Source organism: Condylostylus longicornis, unplaced genomic scaffold (assembly GCF_029603195.1).
Source record: "Condylostylus longicornis isolate FDR11 unplaced genomic scaffold, ASM2960319v2 ptg000004l, whole genome shotgun sequence".
Taxonomy (NCBI): Eukaryota; Metazoa; Arthropoda; class Insecta; order Diptera; family Dolichopodidae; genus Condylostylus; species Condylostylus longicornis.
In genome coordinates, this window is record NW_026577973.1 from 15601989 (window position 1) to 15619298 (window position 17310).

Consider the following 17310-nt stretch of genomic DNA (forward strand, 5'->3'; position numbering starts at 1 on the left):
ATACTTACCAATAGAATAAAATTTTTTTAAGATTTCCTTTGTCGTTGGGTTGCAATTAATAAAGATTTTTATTAATTTAACAGATTAAAGAGTTTCTTATTCTTTCAAATCTATGCCGCACATTTAACACAAAATCTTGCACTAACCACACAAAACCGTTTCACAAAGAATTTAAACATTTTTTTTAACAAAACAATCATAAACCATGGCATTTTATCGTTATGGTGAAAAACGTGGTACATTCACTCTGGTTAAAGTTAAAAACAAAAAAGGAACGATTTTCCGCGGTCTAATGTTAAAATTTATATATAAGACTTCAGAAAATGAACTGAAAATAATTCCTATTTTTAGATATGCGGTTTTTTTTTCTAACATTAGGTAGATATATGTTTCCGTTTGTTTGTAACATTATGTTGTCGTTACCAGCTTTGGTTCTCTTTTGACATTAATGAAAAAAGTCATACGATGTTCACTGTTCTCAATTTAATTTTTGAATTGGTTTCTTATATTATTACTTGGTTGTTAAGCTTAATACTTACATAACGGGAGATACACCATTTAAATTATTTGTTGTACATTTTTTTAAGTCATTGAAACAAAAAATTGTTTTAAAAAAACACTTGTACATGGTATTTTATTTTTCTTAATAAAAAATGAGCCACATATTAATTGAAAGTTCAGTTTACAGAGTTGTTAGCCGTGTCGAAATTAGAAAAAGTTCCAATATTACGTTACATAGGAAATTAACGTGTTTTAAAATTTTTTTTTTATTTTTTTAAAATTTAAAAATTCAAATTAAGAAGGTTATAACTACTGTAGATATTCATGAGAAACTCCTTGCCCCTTATAGAATATAAAAATGCCTCATTTGCGAAATCTCTTCAAAACAATTAATTTTGTTATTTTTGTACGATCTTATTCGATACCTATTAAAAATGTTCATCAGCGATAATTGGTGATAGTTTCAAATGAATTGTCAAATTCACATTTTATAGTTTCATATTTCGTTAATATATATTCTTTTACGAAATATGTTTTAGTAGTCACAATTCCCGTTTCAAATTTTTATTTATTTCAAAAAAAAATAAATTTTTACTGATGGGAATGATGTGAGTCATATTTTACGCTCGTATGACCTGTGCTCTATATTTTAAGGGTATCACTTGTGACTTTCAACAGCATCCAATATTCAAGTAAGGTTACAGAATGCTCTTTTTAAAACAAAATTTGAAAATTTTCAATTTGGATGTAAATTGAAAAGTTAAAATTTTGAAATGTTAAGAAAACCATACAGACCCAGCATAAATAGCCTGATCGGGGCTTCCCAGCTTTTACATGCACAAGGTATTTTTGCTACCAGTAATTACAAGGAATTTAACGTATCGAAAAAATTCAGGATTAAGAAGCAAGAAACAATTTTCAGGAGCAAGAAAGAATTTTTGAATTTTATATTGACAAAGTAAAAGAAAGATATTTTTTTCAGATAATAAAACCGACCTTGCTAAAACGTGTTTGCCTTTCGAAAGGTTTTAATTGCTATACAATCAATATTTGCCCATGTAAATTTTTGGGATCAGGATGTGTACACCAGCTTAACTTTATTCGATTTTGTCCTGTTTTTTTTATATATGTAGATATTCTCATTTTTCTTGCAATTAACAATTTTATAAATAACGATAGGAATGTTTATACCTTACTATCAACACACGAGACATCTACATAAAATAAAGTGCGGAAAAAAACATTAATATGGTATCGTTCAGAATTCGAAAGTAGAAAAATAATATTCTTATGACAGTTTATTTGAACTGTCACAACTTCTTTAATTGTCGTATTTTTTTGCATTTGCAACTAGATTTCTACGCATTAAAGCAAATTTAAGTGTGATTACCAAAGTTTTTGTGATCATTTTTCGTCCAAAAATCAAAAAAAAAGAGTTAATTCAATCATCAAGCCAGATTAAACAAACTTGGAAATCCCAAATAAATTTTGTTTTGGAGAACGAAATAAATGTATCTGAGGAGAAATGGAGTGCAATGTAACGCAAGAAGACCTTCAAATCTTATTAGAAAAATTCGAAAAAAAGTCCTATGAGGCTGGTTTATGTGAAAAAGGAAGTTTTGTAAGTGTTTTTCTGAATTTATTTGATATTTAGTTACATTTTCAAAATATTTTAAATATGACCTTGTTCGAATATAACCACGTCCATAGAAATATGTAATGATCATAACACAAGAAATAAATGTATAAGTACATATACGAATAAGTATATATACATGCATATAACATCACAGATTTGATAGAATTATAAGTTATTTATGTAAACAAAGGTAAAATAAAATATAATATTTTTTCTTTCTTTTAAAGGAATACGAAACTACAAAAAAATTAGAAAATTTATTAAAACTTGACTACAAAATTATAGAACTGGATAATATTAATGGAGCATTAAATTCAAGATATCCTTGCAAAATATTTATTCCCGAATATGAAAGACAGCGTAGTATTAATGGCTTTAATGTTCTTCCAAATACTGATTTGAATAATACACCAACAACAAATTCGACTACTCTAAATAATTGTGTATCTGGTCGTGCTCAAAATGTTATATATGAAGATTTAAATGACACTGGGAAGACCAGAGAAATGATTACTATGGCCAAATATGCTCGTTGTCGTCAAAGATTTGTTGTGCCAGTCATTTATTTCAAGGGGAATTATATATGTAGGTCATCGACATTATCAGTAATGCCTGAAACTTACGGCCGCAAAGTTGTCGATTATGCTCATAACTGTATTTACGGTGGTAAAAATAGTCAAATTCAACAAATGGATCAGGATGATAATTCTACTACAGACGACATTCCTTTTGATTCTTTATATAATCCGGAACCATCACCATTTTCTTACGAAGTTGTTATTAAAAGTGATATTCAGTTGTTGAAATCTTTAAATGTTAATACCATTATCGATTTAATGGTGGAACAAAGAAAAATAAAATATTTTGTAGCGTAAGTACAAAGAAATATTTTTTTTAAAAGAGGTACTCACATAATTTATGTGTAATTAATCATATTATCTTCGTCACATAATATAATATTGAAAAAAGTAATAGAAATATGTGCTAATATATTATTTTGTTTTAATAACATTAATAGTGTCTCGTCTTCGGAAAAGGCTGATCCAGAGAATCATTACAAAAATTTCAACATCCTTTCACTTCCTTATCCAGGCTGTGAATTTTTTTCAAAATTTCGCGACAATAATTATATGGCGAAAAATTTGTACTTTAACTGGAAACAAAATTTTATTGATGCTTCACTAAATATACCAAGAACAGGGCCAGCATTTGATATTGATTTGAACTGGCAAGATTATCGTAAATGGGATTTAGTTTTAATAACACAAAATTATTTAAAAGCTTCATTAAAATACATTCAGGAGGAGAATTCTGGCATTCTAGTCCACTGTATCAGTGGGTGGGACAGAACACCACTATTCATATCATTGTTAAGGTGTTTTAATAATGACAAAAAGATTTTCCGAATTTTCAAAATAATTTTATAATAATATTCTTATTTACATATTTTAGGCTTTCATTATGGGCAGATGGATTAATACATGATTCAATGACACCGTTGCAAATGGCATATTTTACATTAGCTTATGACTGGTATCAATTTGGCCATCAGCTTCCCGATCGTTTAACTCGGGGCGAAGAAATAATGTTCTTTTGCTTTCACGTTCTTAAATATATAACAGATGAAGAATTTAGTATTCTCGAGCAAAGGTAAGTTAAAGTGAAAGTAGATAAAATTTCTTTTTTTTTTATCATTAGATTCTGTAAAGTGAGTTTTCAAAATACATATAAAAAATAATTGGCTGTAAAATATCACTTCTTTATTTCTTTCTCGAAGAAAGCGAACTAAAACTACAAGCAGTAGTGGAAGTAGCAGTGTTATTATATTAAAGTCTGATTGCTGTGATGATGATTCTTTAAAAGAGTATGACATTAAAAAAAAAAATAAAAAAATAAAATTAAATCAAAAAAACTTTAATTTTCGCCAGGGATTTCTTTCAAAATCTTGATCAGGACAGCAATGATAGTTTTGCTAACTGTGATATGTCATCAACTACAAATGAAAATTATTTTTCAAGCAATAATATAACTAATCGATCGCCTAATCCAAAGCGGTAATCATTTTTGTAACTTTGTATATTTTTTTTTGAATTAAAAGCCTTTTTTTTTAAATTTTGCTTTTGGTAATACCTAGATTATAAATTACAAGTATGATTTAATAGATAAATATTTTGGAAAATTATTTTACGTGTTAACTAATTGTTTTTAATGAAAAACGGTTGCGTAAAAATTAAAACTGTTCCAACAGTAGCTCTAAAAGTTTAATTAAATAATAGATTAATATTTACCAACAGTACATTTTGTGTTAGTGTCGTTTTCTTTCTTGTTTTTTACTTTGTGAAAATGAGAACTGATATTCTATTAATTTCTAACTGTAACTTTTAATATTTTAATGTATATTCCTTAGTTATATAATCTATATATTAGAGATGCAAAAACGGAAAATTTTATAAGAAATTTTGTAAGATTACAACTGATCTTACGCCGCCTATTAATATGTTTAAGCTAACAGTTTAAAGGAGAAAGAGTCTTATCGATTTCATTGAAATCTTTAAAATTAGCTTCCTTTAAATTTATTAATGTTATAATAACGTCGTACTTTTAACAGAAAGTAGTTTTAAAATTATGAAAAAAATTTATTATATTTTATGAATAAACTATGATAAAATTGATTTTGAATATGAAGAACTGAATAATCCTTTTTCTAGCTTTGAAAATTAATTAAAACACTTAATCATGTAGAGTAAATAAAAAATAAATCATTCTGAAATCCTTAAATAACGATGCTTTTGTAAAATTTAAAATTTAAATCTTTATTTAAATCTAAATTTCAGTTCAAAAACTAGTCCAATATCTGTACCAGAAGTAAGTGCATGTCAGCGACAACGACAAGAATCAACATCATCTAATGGAAGTTGGCAAGTTGTCACAGAAACCGGTAGTATTGATTCAATTAGAAACGGAAGTTATATGATGCGTTTTATTCAACAAGACCAACAATCTAATTGTTCAAATTCAAATCACAAAGAGACTAAAAGCTTTTCGTCGCTGTAAGTAAAACTTACGTTTTGATGAATTTTAAATTTAAAATAAAACGTTTGACCTTAAAGATCATACATATTACATTATAAAATTATTTTTATTTCGTGAGAAAATACAATATTTCGGATTCCAGAATTCATTCTTCCTTCCTGTCTTTAAAAATCAATTCAATCATTTGCACTCAGCTCATCATTCAGTTCTTTGATTTACATTTTTTAAATTCATCATGTGTAAATTAAATTTGAATGCTTTTTCTTACAAAAAAATTTATATTTTGATATGTTAGTCCGTAATTTTTTATATATGTATGTAAATGCTTTTGTGCAATAATTTGTCATAACTTAAATTAAAATGTTTCTTAAATTTCAAAATTGATGTAATTAGATTAGTTAGCCTTAACTCAAATACTATTTTAAATTGCTTTTCATTTTTTGACGCAAAATTAAAAGAAAGATTTTGTTTTATGCATCAATTTCTTTATAGATCTGCCGATAATGAAGCAGAAAATAGTTATGAACATGATAATTTGGCCGATCAAATCAACAATCTGTCAGATCATTCTTCCGATTTGGAAAATTTTTTGAGTGAAGATTTCAATGTTCATAATAAAGACTATTACACGAACTGTAATAGCCGAAATGGAAAGTACGTAGCTTTAATTAGATTATTTCTTTTTATATATTTCTATAAAAATATTTTTGTTATTTTAAAAATTTCTCGGTTTCATACAAATTAATGTGCACAGGAATGTGCTTGAAAACCTGGAAACAATAAAGCACATTCCATATAATTACACAAATAACATTGCTAAGTGTAGTTAAAAATTCAAAGAACGTTGTATACTATAAAAACTTTTTGATTTAATTGACTCAAAGAATTTCAACATTTTTAATAAACGTAAACTTTCAATTTTTATAGTTATTATACCATAGCATTGGTAAAACTTACAACAATGTAATATGTGTATCTAAAAAACACTAAAACTTGAAATTCAGGACTATGTTTGAATATTTGTGGTTTTTTCAATAATTCAAAATTATTTTAAATAAAATAAATAATTTATTATTTTAAGTAAAAAAATTTTTAATGTGTATTTCAGTCGAAAGCAACGCCTAAGTGCTGTTAGAGCTTGTTTTATACAAGCTTATGGTAAAACGATTGGTTTAAAATTCAAAGAAGGAACTAGTATGAATTTGGCAACATTTATTGGTACAATCGCAGATCAACTTTTCTAATTACAGCTTAAAAATTCAAGTAGTAAAGAATTTAAAGTAAAATAAAAAAAATTGTAGCAATGAAAATCAACTGAGCAACTTTAACACAACAAAAATGAAACAAAACCAATAACATAAACGTAGTAACAATATTGTAATTATTTTTTTATACGGAAATAATTTTCAAGAGAAAGAAATTTTTGTTAATTTCTTACTTAATTATATAATAAAAAATTTTAATATGAATATAGTAGATAATATAAAACAAAAAAACTGCAGAAAATTTGAATCATCTATTCAAATCCAAAATTATATAAAATTTTATAAACAACTCGGATTCAAAATATCAATCGTTATTAGAGTTGAGCTGACCCTCAATTACAAGGGATGGAATTATTAGCTATTTGTTTCTCAAGTCAATTGCAATTAAAATTAAATTAGTAATCGAAACTATTAATTAACAATAAATTTTTTTTAAATTGAAATAGTTTGATTTTTTGAAAAAAAAAAATTCTAATTAACAATAATTATTAAAGTATTAAATACACAAAATTTTGAAGCCCCAAACAGCATCTTTACGAAACAAGTATTGCGTAAGCGAAAACTATATATGAAATAAATTTCTTGAAATAAATGAAATATTTTAAGTTTTTTTATTTTTTATATTATAATTAATAATCACGTCCTCTGTAATTGAGCTTTGTTGCTAATTTTCTAATTTTTTATGAAATTTTACAACATTAGTCTTTAATAAAATCATTTTTTTAATTTTGTATAGTTCAATCATATGTATTTGTTTTTTTCATATTCCTTAAAAAATTATTCGATTAATTAAAAAAACAAAATATTTTCTATAAAATTTGTTTACCGTTAAATGCTGCCTGTTTATTTTTAACATAAATATTGAAGTAATTAGAATGAAACCCATAAAATTATTCATTAAATAATACTATAAGAGTAATAACGATAATAATGTTGTTGTATTTGTATAATGTAATTTTATTTGTAAATAACAAATACATGAATATATTATGTAAAAATTTATATATTTAATAGAAAATTTGGCGAAAAAAATGTTTTATATTTTAGTTTTCTCTTCAGTTCAATAAATTAAACCTAAACAAAAAAAGAAAAAAAAAAACAAAAATACAACTTGATTTTATTTAATTCTACTTGCCCAGGAAATAAAGTGATTAACTAATAAACTGATTAATAATCTCTGTAATTTGTTAGAAATATTAGCTGCTAATGAATTACTATTAAGGAATTAGAGGCATCTCCGGTAAGTAGTGGCCGATTTTTGATAATTCATGTATAATTTAAACCATAACACAAGCTACATTCAATAAATCGAAACTGCAAAATCTGTAGAAAGGCGAACGTTCGTAATCTACAACTGCTTTTGTAGACTAAATATTGCCCAAATACTTTGGTTTAAATAAATCGTAATGTAAAAAACTGTTGAATATAGAAAATATTACAAATCTGCCAAATTAAACTATGTACTTAATTTTGTTAAATCGATAATTGAGCCAAAAAAGATTTTGAAGACTTAAGTTAGGAATTGTCTGCATGTGAAAATGCTCTTCAAAAAATAATTTTGTTATGAAAATAAAATTAACATAAATGTTGAATTTTTGTTAAACAATAAACTCTGTAAGTGCATGCTTTGGCACTAAACTTATCAAGAAATTCTAAAGAAGATAAAAATTTACCATAATTCCTTGATTTTGACCTGGAGCTTCTTAAAAAATTTCTACAGAATATTCATGTTATTTAAAACAAAATTGAATTGCTTAGTTTGTTGTATATATGTTATTATATAAATGAAAGTAACTATAAATTTATTTATTATTTTAATTAATTTTAATAAAATTTTAGAAATGAACCATAGTTACTATTGTTTTAGCATTTGAATATAACCTAAAGGAAATAATAATAAAATTCCATTTTTTATGAAGTTATATAACGAAAATTTATTGCTGGTGTAGTTATAATTTTATTATTTTTAGTTATAACGTTACATAAAATATAATTGCAATAAAATATTGTAAAATTAAATATACATATTTTGAAAATAAATTATTATATTAATAATAAAAGATCCTACATATATCAATAAATTTCAATATTTTGAATACTATTGTGCTTTTTTCGTTCTAATGTAATTAGCTAATATTTGCATAATTAAAAAGGCACTAAATTTAAAAATTATAATTCAAACAAACAAAGGAATAAAAAATAATATTGTATCTAACGCAAATTATTTAAGTTTGTAAAAGGCAAAAATTTAATTTCGAATATATTTTTTGTTTTATATATTTATTTGGAATGGTCAACAAAAATATTAAAACAAGAAAAATGTTTTCACTGAATATTTTCATAATATCTATAGATATAGTATTTGAGCAAAAATTTAGTTTAAAATTTTTTATTTATTTGTTTTATGATTTTTGTTTAAGATAAAATATTATACAAATAAAAAATGAATAAATCAGTGTGTAAAAATACATGATTAGAAAAATAAGTATGTACTACTATTCATGTAGATAAAAAGTTATAAAAAAGTTTTTGATAGTATTTTACAGTCGAGTGCTTAGATTTAAGATTGAAAACTTGCTTTTATTTTGATTGTTTTCATGTGGCGTTAAGAGAATTTAATTTGAAACTAATATCAATTACATTGTTGTTTTGTTTTTTTTTTTTACTAAAATAGTTTTAAATATAATATCGAACAAATTTATATTTATGCTTATTATTATTTTTGATTCTATTATTTTATTTTGTTCTTTTGTTTTTTACATTATCAATGTTTTGTAACATTATCAATTTTATAAAAATCCTAAATTTATAGAAAATCACAGAAATTCTAAACTAAAAACTTAGGAAGAAATTCAGATAAGGTTTATACATTAAAAAAATCAATACTTTTGAAATATATACATTATTAATAAAAAATATTTAAAAAGTTTTACTCTAACAAATTCCAAAAACAAATGAAAATCTTTAAAAAAATATTTAGTTGAAAGTATTTATCCTAAATATTTTATATGAAAATCAACAGTTCTTATAAAAAGAAAATATTTTCCACTTAAAAACTAATTTTAAAATTTATATTAATTACATAATCAATAAAACTTACTGTATTTTTTTATTTCTATAATTTGAGGACAAAGCTAAAAAACAAAAGTATTTAAAAAAAAAAATTAAAAAATTTTGATTATAAAATCACCTTAATTTGAATGAAAAATGAACTACTCTATGCATGTCTCAATGTTTCAACAAAGGAATTTTCATTTAATTTATATATTTCTTTAAATTAGAAAAACTACACTCTAAGTATTATTTTATTCTACATTTACTGAAAAATATTGCAACAATGAAAACATTATGATTGAAAAATTGCTAATTATGTTCCTATGCTTTATTTTTTTCGTAAATAATTAATTATTAAGAAAAAACAAAAATAAAAACAAAAGAAAAAGTGATAAATTATTAAAATTTGCTTATTCACATTTTCTTTGTTTTGTTTAACAATTCAAATATATATAACCATTATATTTGTAAGATTGTTTATAATTAGTTTAATATTGTATACGTGATTTATACAAAGGTTTTAATTTAAATAAATTTTTGTTATAAATTGTATTTGCTCCTTTACATTTTATACAAATTAAGGGAAACATAAAAATTTTTTTCATAAGATTTCGTTAATTCTAATATTTCAAATATATTTATGAATACATTCTGTTATATACAATTCTTAAATATAATATATGTATGCATGTTATTTATAAGGTTCTATGATTTAAAGCTCAATGTATTCTATGAATTTAAAAGAGCTTAATTGGCACCAAATCAAAATGAACAATAATGTCGTACTATTTTACAGAGTATATTTGAATTTGGCTTTTAGTCATTAATCAAAATGTAACCTTGCTTATTATTCTGCACATTATTTTTAAGCATTTTCTTCAAAAGTATTTCGGCGTCGTAATAGGGTTAAACTTGCATTTGGATCACTCAACGAATATGTTTCAGGTTCAAATACGGGCGGGCATTCCAGATTTGGGTATTCAGGAGTTTGAACAGATGGTTGAGGAGATTGTATTTGAGATGGTTGTTGCTGTTGTTTTTGTATTGGAGTTATTGGAGCAACAGTAGAATTTTGTTGATTTATTATTTCTACACTAGTGTTGGCTTGATTTTCAGTATTAGATATTGGTGTTATATTTGCAACACTATCAACAATCGGCGGATTTGATGGTGCCTGTAACAATATTCAAATTTTTTATTAGTCAAAATAAATTTTATTACTCAAATACATACGCAACTTATAAGAAACTAAATTTACTCACTTTGGTAAAAGTAATTGGGCAAAATATCTCATGATCATAATCTTGTTCGATTCTATTTGATGATCGACCAAATATCGCGCGATGCAACCTTGGTGATCCAAGCAATTTCTTTTCTTTCGTTGTTTTAGCGGCACTGGAAAATTGAAATTTCGATAAAATTGGCATTGGAGCAGAATTTTTACGATGGTGTGATTTTTCTTCTGTAACTCTTTTGATTTCCTTAAATTCATTATTATAGGTTTGACTTTTTTTTATTTTATTCTGTTGATCTTGAACCTGAATATTATACAAATGAGAAGACTTTTTATTCAATGGTAAGGTCATAGGAGTATACGAAGTTACAGCTTTTAAATTTTTCAAATCGTCGCTATTATGTTTAAATTGAAAAATTTTTTCACTAGATGATTTGAAAGCTTCAAATTTTCCAATATGTTTTTTAAAACTTCCACCCCTACTTGATTTTTCATGGTGATCACTGGCATTACTGACTGAATATTTTTTCTTATTCGAGACTGTTAAACCAGTATTATGTCCTACATTTGTTGCATGATATGTCGTTAAGATTTTGTGTTTTTTGGTATGATGTTCATTTACATTATTACTACTGCTATTATCATTTACATTTAATGTTGTAGGTTCATCTCCCGGTATTAATTCGTATCCAAAATCACGTAGTTTTAGACCTTCTTTAGTACGAGTTCTTTTAATATCTTCATCATCTAATTTAAAACTCATTTCATAATCGGGAGTTTTAGGTAAACTGCGCATTTGGATCCGACTTTTATTAAAAGTTGCCATTATTATATTCCCATGTTCGTTGTTTTCAAAATTTGAAGAAGATTTACTTATGTTAGATGGATTACGTTGAGCCTTGTCTTTTTTTTCAACACCTAAAGAAGAAAGTTTTAGTTGCAATTAGAGTGCCAAGTACATCGAATATTAAATTTGAAAAGTTTAAAAACTCATTTAAACTACATTTGGCTGACAAAAAAATATTACATAAATGATATCTTAATATATTTCGCATATTATCAATAGAGATCAGACAAATAATGTCTGAGATGTTGGAAAATAACATATACTAATGTACTGAGATTATACTTTGTGATATAAAAATAAAATATCTTGGCAGATAATAAAAAATGTTCTATAACATATTTATATACCATATCATAAACATATCCATTTTAATATGTTTTAAATAAAAATTAGGAACACAGATTTCAGCTACTTACCTAAAAGAACGCGATTATTGTACATATCTTGAGCCTCCTCCTCTTGCTTTTGTAGCATCAAATCTTTTAATGTTAAACCTTGAAATCCCTGTAAATTGTTATGTGTATCCCAAGAATTACTGCTGTTCATTTTAGGCATTTCTAAGGTTTTAGACATTTGATCAAATTCAATTAAATTTGGATTAGATGCATGAATAAAGCTATGTGGAGAAGGCTTCTTCAATTTTTTTGGCTCCTTATCCGTACAATTGGGTAGTATTTGACTATCATTCTCTGAAATAGGTTTCGGAGTTCCAGGTGTAGACGAGGGCTCATCCCAGCGGTTTTCCTCTTTACTTGTTAAATTTTGAGTAGTTGATATTGTTAATGAAAGTTTTCTTGGTGTTTGTTCAGGGGGAAAAAAATGTTGTATTTGATTTTGATGAGGAGAATTTAACTGCGGCTGAGGGGAATAATTATTATCTAGATACGATGAGGTTATTGAAACCCCAGCTCCAATTTGAACTCCAAAACTTCCTCCTGGTTTCTTTCGAAATGTTCGAAATTGCTCCGTCGGTTCCGGAATATCACTTGATTTCTTCTTATCGTTAGAATTATTTCCAGTACCGATGTTTGAACTATGTTTAAAATTTAATGACGTTTTTGTTAACTTTTTCAAAGAACCCAAATATTTGTTATCTGACTTTGACGTTGTTGGTGTTTCATTACAGTTCGACTTAGATTGACTATTTAAAATATCACGTGTAGAAGTTGGTGTTGTTATAGGTGAAGGTGTACACAGTTGTTTTGTTGCTGAGCTTTCGTCTCCTAGTATTTTTAAATGATTTTGAAAATTCATTGATTACTGGTACAAAAATAACACCTAACAATATTTACCTGAACTGTCTGTTTCGGAATATAGTTCCTTAGGATTTATGTCATCATAACCTTGTTGTTGTTGCGTTTGTTGACTTTCTTTTAAAGCTGCTTTTTTTATAAAATCCATCCACTGGTTTAATGCAATTGCAGATTCTGCTGCAAAATAAAACGTTTTGGCTGCATGATAAACTTTAAACGCAAATGGTTTAGAATGCACTTCTTCAGCTAAAGAAACGGTAAACCCTGGCAAAAATATCATACAATTTGCTTTAAGAGCATCTTTTGTTCGAAATCCGTACAAAACTGTTTCTATAAGAACAAAGTAAAGTTTAGCCCAATAAGTCACACCCCTTTTGTCTTTTGTTCTTCTATATAAATGTCCTTGTATGTCGCCAGTTCCGATCAATTTTAAATTAATTTTTCTTCTTTTAGCCATTAAGCTATTTTTCTTTTTCAAAGTTAATCCTTTCGTTTTAACTGGTAATTCAAAGTCCGAATGTTCTGGTGATGTTGGCGATACAGTAGCTTCTTGTTTATGTAAAATGTGTATTGGCCTATGAGGGGGTATTACTGGAGGTGAAGTTGTACTAATTGGAATAGTATTTGTGGTTATTATCGATGGTGTAACTGCTGTTGCCGAATGTAGCATTTGAATTTGAAGATTCTGTGACAAATTTTGTGGTTTTGGCGGTGGAATTGGTACCTGTAAAGACTCGGCTTGCTTTCGCGGCCGTGGTGGAGGTAATGGGGGTGTAGTTAATAAAAACTCTTTTCTTGGTTCTATTGCAGGAGGTGTGTCAGATTCTTCCCCGGAATTATCGTAGGTGGGTGTACTATGGGATTTATCCAGCCTGCCACGTCTGTTTAAAAGCGCCGTATTGATAGCTTGACACAAATCTGGTTCTATTTTAAGATTTTGACCAATCCTATTGTTTGTAATTACGCTGTGAACATTTGGAGCCGCACGTGCTTCTTTTTCGAAAGAAAATATTCGAGAAGAAATTTCAATAGGAATTTTCGGAGTTTCGGCTTCCTGACTACTGTCGTCCTCATCATCGGCATACGGAATTGGTTCAAACGTTTCTAGAATTGTGTTTTCGACATTACAGATGTATTTGTTATCAACTGGATAGTCGTCAATTTTCATATTTGAGCCAAAACGCACAACCTTACAAACACCAGGTTTAGAGTTAGCTTCATTATTGGAGTTTTGTGTTTTTCTAATAATATCACAACCGTTTTCGTTTTCTTTTTGTTTTGTTAACTTATCTTTTTCTTTTGTAATTTCAGGTAGAGAATTATTTAGACCAACAAGTTCATTATATTTACCGCCATTTCCGGTTATGCCAATACAAGTTGTTGGTCTTGGAGCTATTTCCAGTCCAAATCCAAAAGAAACAGATTTATCTCTTAAGCTAGGTGATGATGGATCTCCTAAAAATTGTAAAAGTTATATAAAAATTGCAAACTTTTTAATATTTTTTAAGTAACGAACCACTTTGGATTCCACCAGTTTTCCTTTCATGCCATAAAGGAACTGTCACATTCTTAAAATAAGATAATTCATCCCCGCATATGGTATTTCTCCTTTGCAAAACAGCCCTCGGTTTCGGATAATACATTCGAATTTCCTTATCGGCAGATTTAGGATCAGTTGGGGTTAAAATATCATCACTACAGCTTGAATCTGTATCTGAAGAATTTGTGGCACTTTTTTCAGTTATTTTAAATGGAAGATTGAAATCGGGCACTGCTAAAAAATTTGCTCGTGGGCTTGGCAAATTGTCCCCCCATCTTGTTGTTAAAGCACGTTTTTTACTCGGTAATCGATACGGTTGCATATAAATCTGACCATAAATTTTTGTATGCTTAGGCCTTTTTTTTAGTGTCAATAAAACATCTGGGGGGGACTCACGAAGATGCAGAATAACTGTTTTGTATTGCCAGCCTACTACTGTCTGATAGTTGATTTGAACGATTTCATCACCATCTTCAATTTTACCAGAGGTGTGAGCTGGAGAATTGTATTTTATTTCAGTAACCCGGTGTATGCCATGATAACTTGGAACTAAGTTAAAACCAAGCTCTGACTCCCGCTTTTTTAATGTTACTAAGTTTAAAGCAGCCGGTTGCAACAACATTGGATCTGTAATATCCTGAATTATATAATCTGCTAATTTCGCAAGCTTTTTTGCTGTTGCATGAATTTGATCTACTGGATTTTCGACAAATCTATCTCTTTGCGCCATTGTTGCCATTTCCAGACCAAGTCTCAATATATTTTTTCGAATTTCGTTAAATTGCACATGGCCTTTGAAAGGAGCACGTTCTAGCCACGCTACTAGAGGTTTAATAGTTGCTATTGTTCTCGTAATATCGTTAAGAATTTGAGTCTCAATTTTAGATTTATCACAGTAATGTGTTAGTTGGCGAAATAAATTTTGAGAAGCCGAAGCTACTTGTAATGCTAGGAACTGCAGATTTTCTTTATCTAAGTTATAATGCTAAAATAAAAATATAATACTTTAAAAGTTAATATTTACGAAACTTAAATTAGTTCACTTACAAAATTTCTAAGGTTTTCCACAGCTTCAAGAATTATTTCTTGATGTCCAATTGAAGCCATCCCGAGCTGTTCTAATTCGTAAGGTCGAATATTTAGCAGCTTCTGTCCGTTGACTTCATTGTTGGTAAACGAATGAACATAATTATACATAGAGTCATCCAAACCTGCAGCAAAAATTAATTTTAAATTATATACCTACATACAAAAATTTACAAATAATCATTGTGTAGTGTTTTTCAATTTTAAAAAATTTTTGACTTTCAAAAAATATATTTACATTTTAATTTCAAAGTTTAGAAATATTGAAAATTTGAACTTATGAACAAATTTTAATTCACAAAATTAAAATACATTATGTTGCCGAAGAATGAAAACGAAGAAAATATTAAATTGTATCCTACAATGCAAGAATTTGAAGCACACATTCCTGGTACCGTAGAAATTTTAACAACCCGCCAATCAGACAAAATATATTTGGTGGGAACATCTCATTTTAGTAAAAAATCCTGCCTTGATGTTTCATTTGTTATTCGAAATGTGAAACCTGATGGTTTAGTCCTAGAACTGTGCTCTTCCCGCCTTCATTTTTTATATCTGGACGAGGAAACATTATTAAAAGAGATACTGAATTTAAACGTTGCGAAAGTCATGAAAATATTTAAGGAACATGGTATAACAAAAGGGATGTTTTATTTGTCTTTTGCCAAAATTAATGCAAAAATTACTAAGCAACTTGGTGTTGCTCCAGGGGGAGAGTGTCGTAGAGCTGTTGAAGAAATCATTAAATTTCCATGTTGTAAAATATTCTTAGGTGATAGACCTTTAAGAATTACCATTGATAGAGGTTTATCTGATTTATCACTCAAGCAAAAGCTGAAATTTCTGGTGGAATTATATTCAACTTGTATACAAAAATTTAAAATTACTGAAGAACATATTGATGTGCTAAAAAGAAACGATTCTATATTTTTAGAAATAAAAAAATTTATCCCGTCTATTTATCGTGCCTTCGTTTCGGAACGTGATTATATTCTGGCTCATTCTATAACGATTGCAGTTAATAAATGTAGAGAATTTAAAAAATACCCAGTAGTTATTGTTGGTCTTACAGGAATGGGTCACGTAAATGGAATTGCAAGTAATTTCGGCTCTACGAATGACAAACGAATTAAACAATTGATGAAAACTCCCGCAAAAGAGCGCCGTCAACTAAAACTGACCAATCATGAAAGTCACACAATTCTTGCAAACAATAAAAAAGGAAATATTGGCGCAACCTTTAAATGCTTATTTTTTTTGAAAAAATATTTAAAAAAATTTAAGTGAAGTGAATGAATTATAATATAAAAATTACGTAAACTAAACTTTTGGTCAATTTTTTTTATACCTTTAAGCCAATCTGTAACCTGATCTGGAGTCCATGAAGCGACATTTATATACGCCATCACAATATAAACTGATAATACAACATCAAGTTAAATTTTAATTTAAATTACAAAAACAAAATAAATTTGAAAATTTAGTTTAATAAATTTTTGCCACACTTTATTTTCATTCAGCATTCTACGTTTAGTTTTTAGTCATATTATTAGACCATAGTTTTAAGTGAATTGTCAAAATCTAACAAATATGTCAGAAATATTGTCAAACTTTCAACGACTGTTAAGTCAACTAAATACTGTTGCCAACTTTTCATATAGCTGCCATAGAATATATTATGAATTTTCATAGACAAATTTTATAGAGTTCAAACTGCTCGTTAGTTAATTCGCGTAGTACGTTTTAACGGAAATAGCTTTCTCGGCATAATATATGTAGAAGATAACCTTATGTGTTTATACTTTCGCGTCCAATTAAATAAAATTTTAGTTTTAAAATGTAAATACCGGAAATATTC

General features: G+C 27.2%; 2 protein-coding genes across 4 annotated transcripts; one reads left to right on the top strand and one right to left on the bottom strand.

Moving 5' to 3' along the window:
- Positions 1-1837: 1837 nt before the first annotated feature.
- On the top strand, positions 1838-7797 carry LOC129608565 (myotubularin-related protein 14). 3 transcript variants are annotated; one of them, XM_055520180.1, is made up of 9 exons: positions 1838-2122; positions 2368-3011; positions 3159-3515; positions 3593-3790; positions 3918-4004; positions 4069-4194; positions 4975-5190; positions 5666-5827; positions 6282-7795. In XM_055520180.1, exons 1-9 carry the CDS (start codon positions 2027-2029, stop codon positions 6415-6417), a joined length of 2022 nt encoding a protein of 673 aa, XP_055376155.1. In that variant the 5' UTR covers positions 1838-2026; the 3' UTR covers positions 6418-7795. The 3 variants fall into 3 exon arrangements, with proteins under 3 accessions (XP_055376155.1, XP_055376164.1, XP_055376172.1); XM_055520189.1 differs by lacking the exon at positions 5666-5827 and having other exon boundaries at positions 6282-7797; XM_055520197.1 differs by lacking the exons at positions 3918-4004; positions 4069-4194.
- A 2151-nt stretch (positions 7798-9948) lies between these two features.
- LOC129607851 (uncharacterized) lies at positions 9949-16998 on the bottom strand. The gene is made up of 7 exons (XM_055519076.1): positions 16801-16998; positions 15414-15577; positions 14343-15351; positions 12866-14281; positions 11990-12796; positions 10755-11644; positions 9949-10666 (listed from the first exon to the last, which is right to left on the bottom strand). The coding sequence occupies exons 1-7, from the start codon at positions 16856-16858 to the stop codon at positions 10358-10360; spliced, it is 4653 nt and encodes a 1550-aa protein (XP_055375051.1). The 5' UTR covers positions 16859-16998; the 3' UTR covers positions 9949-10357.
- Positions 16999-17310: the final 312 nt, after the last annotated feature.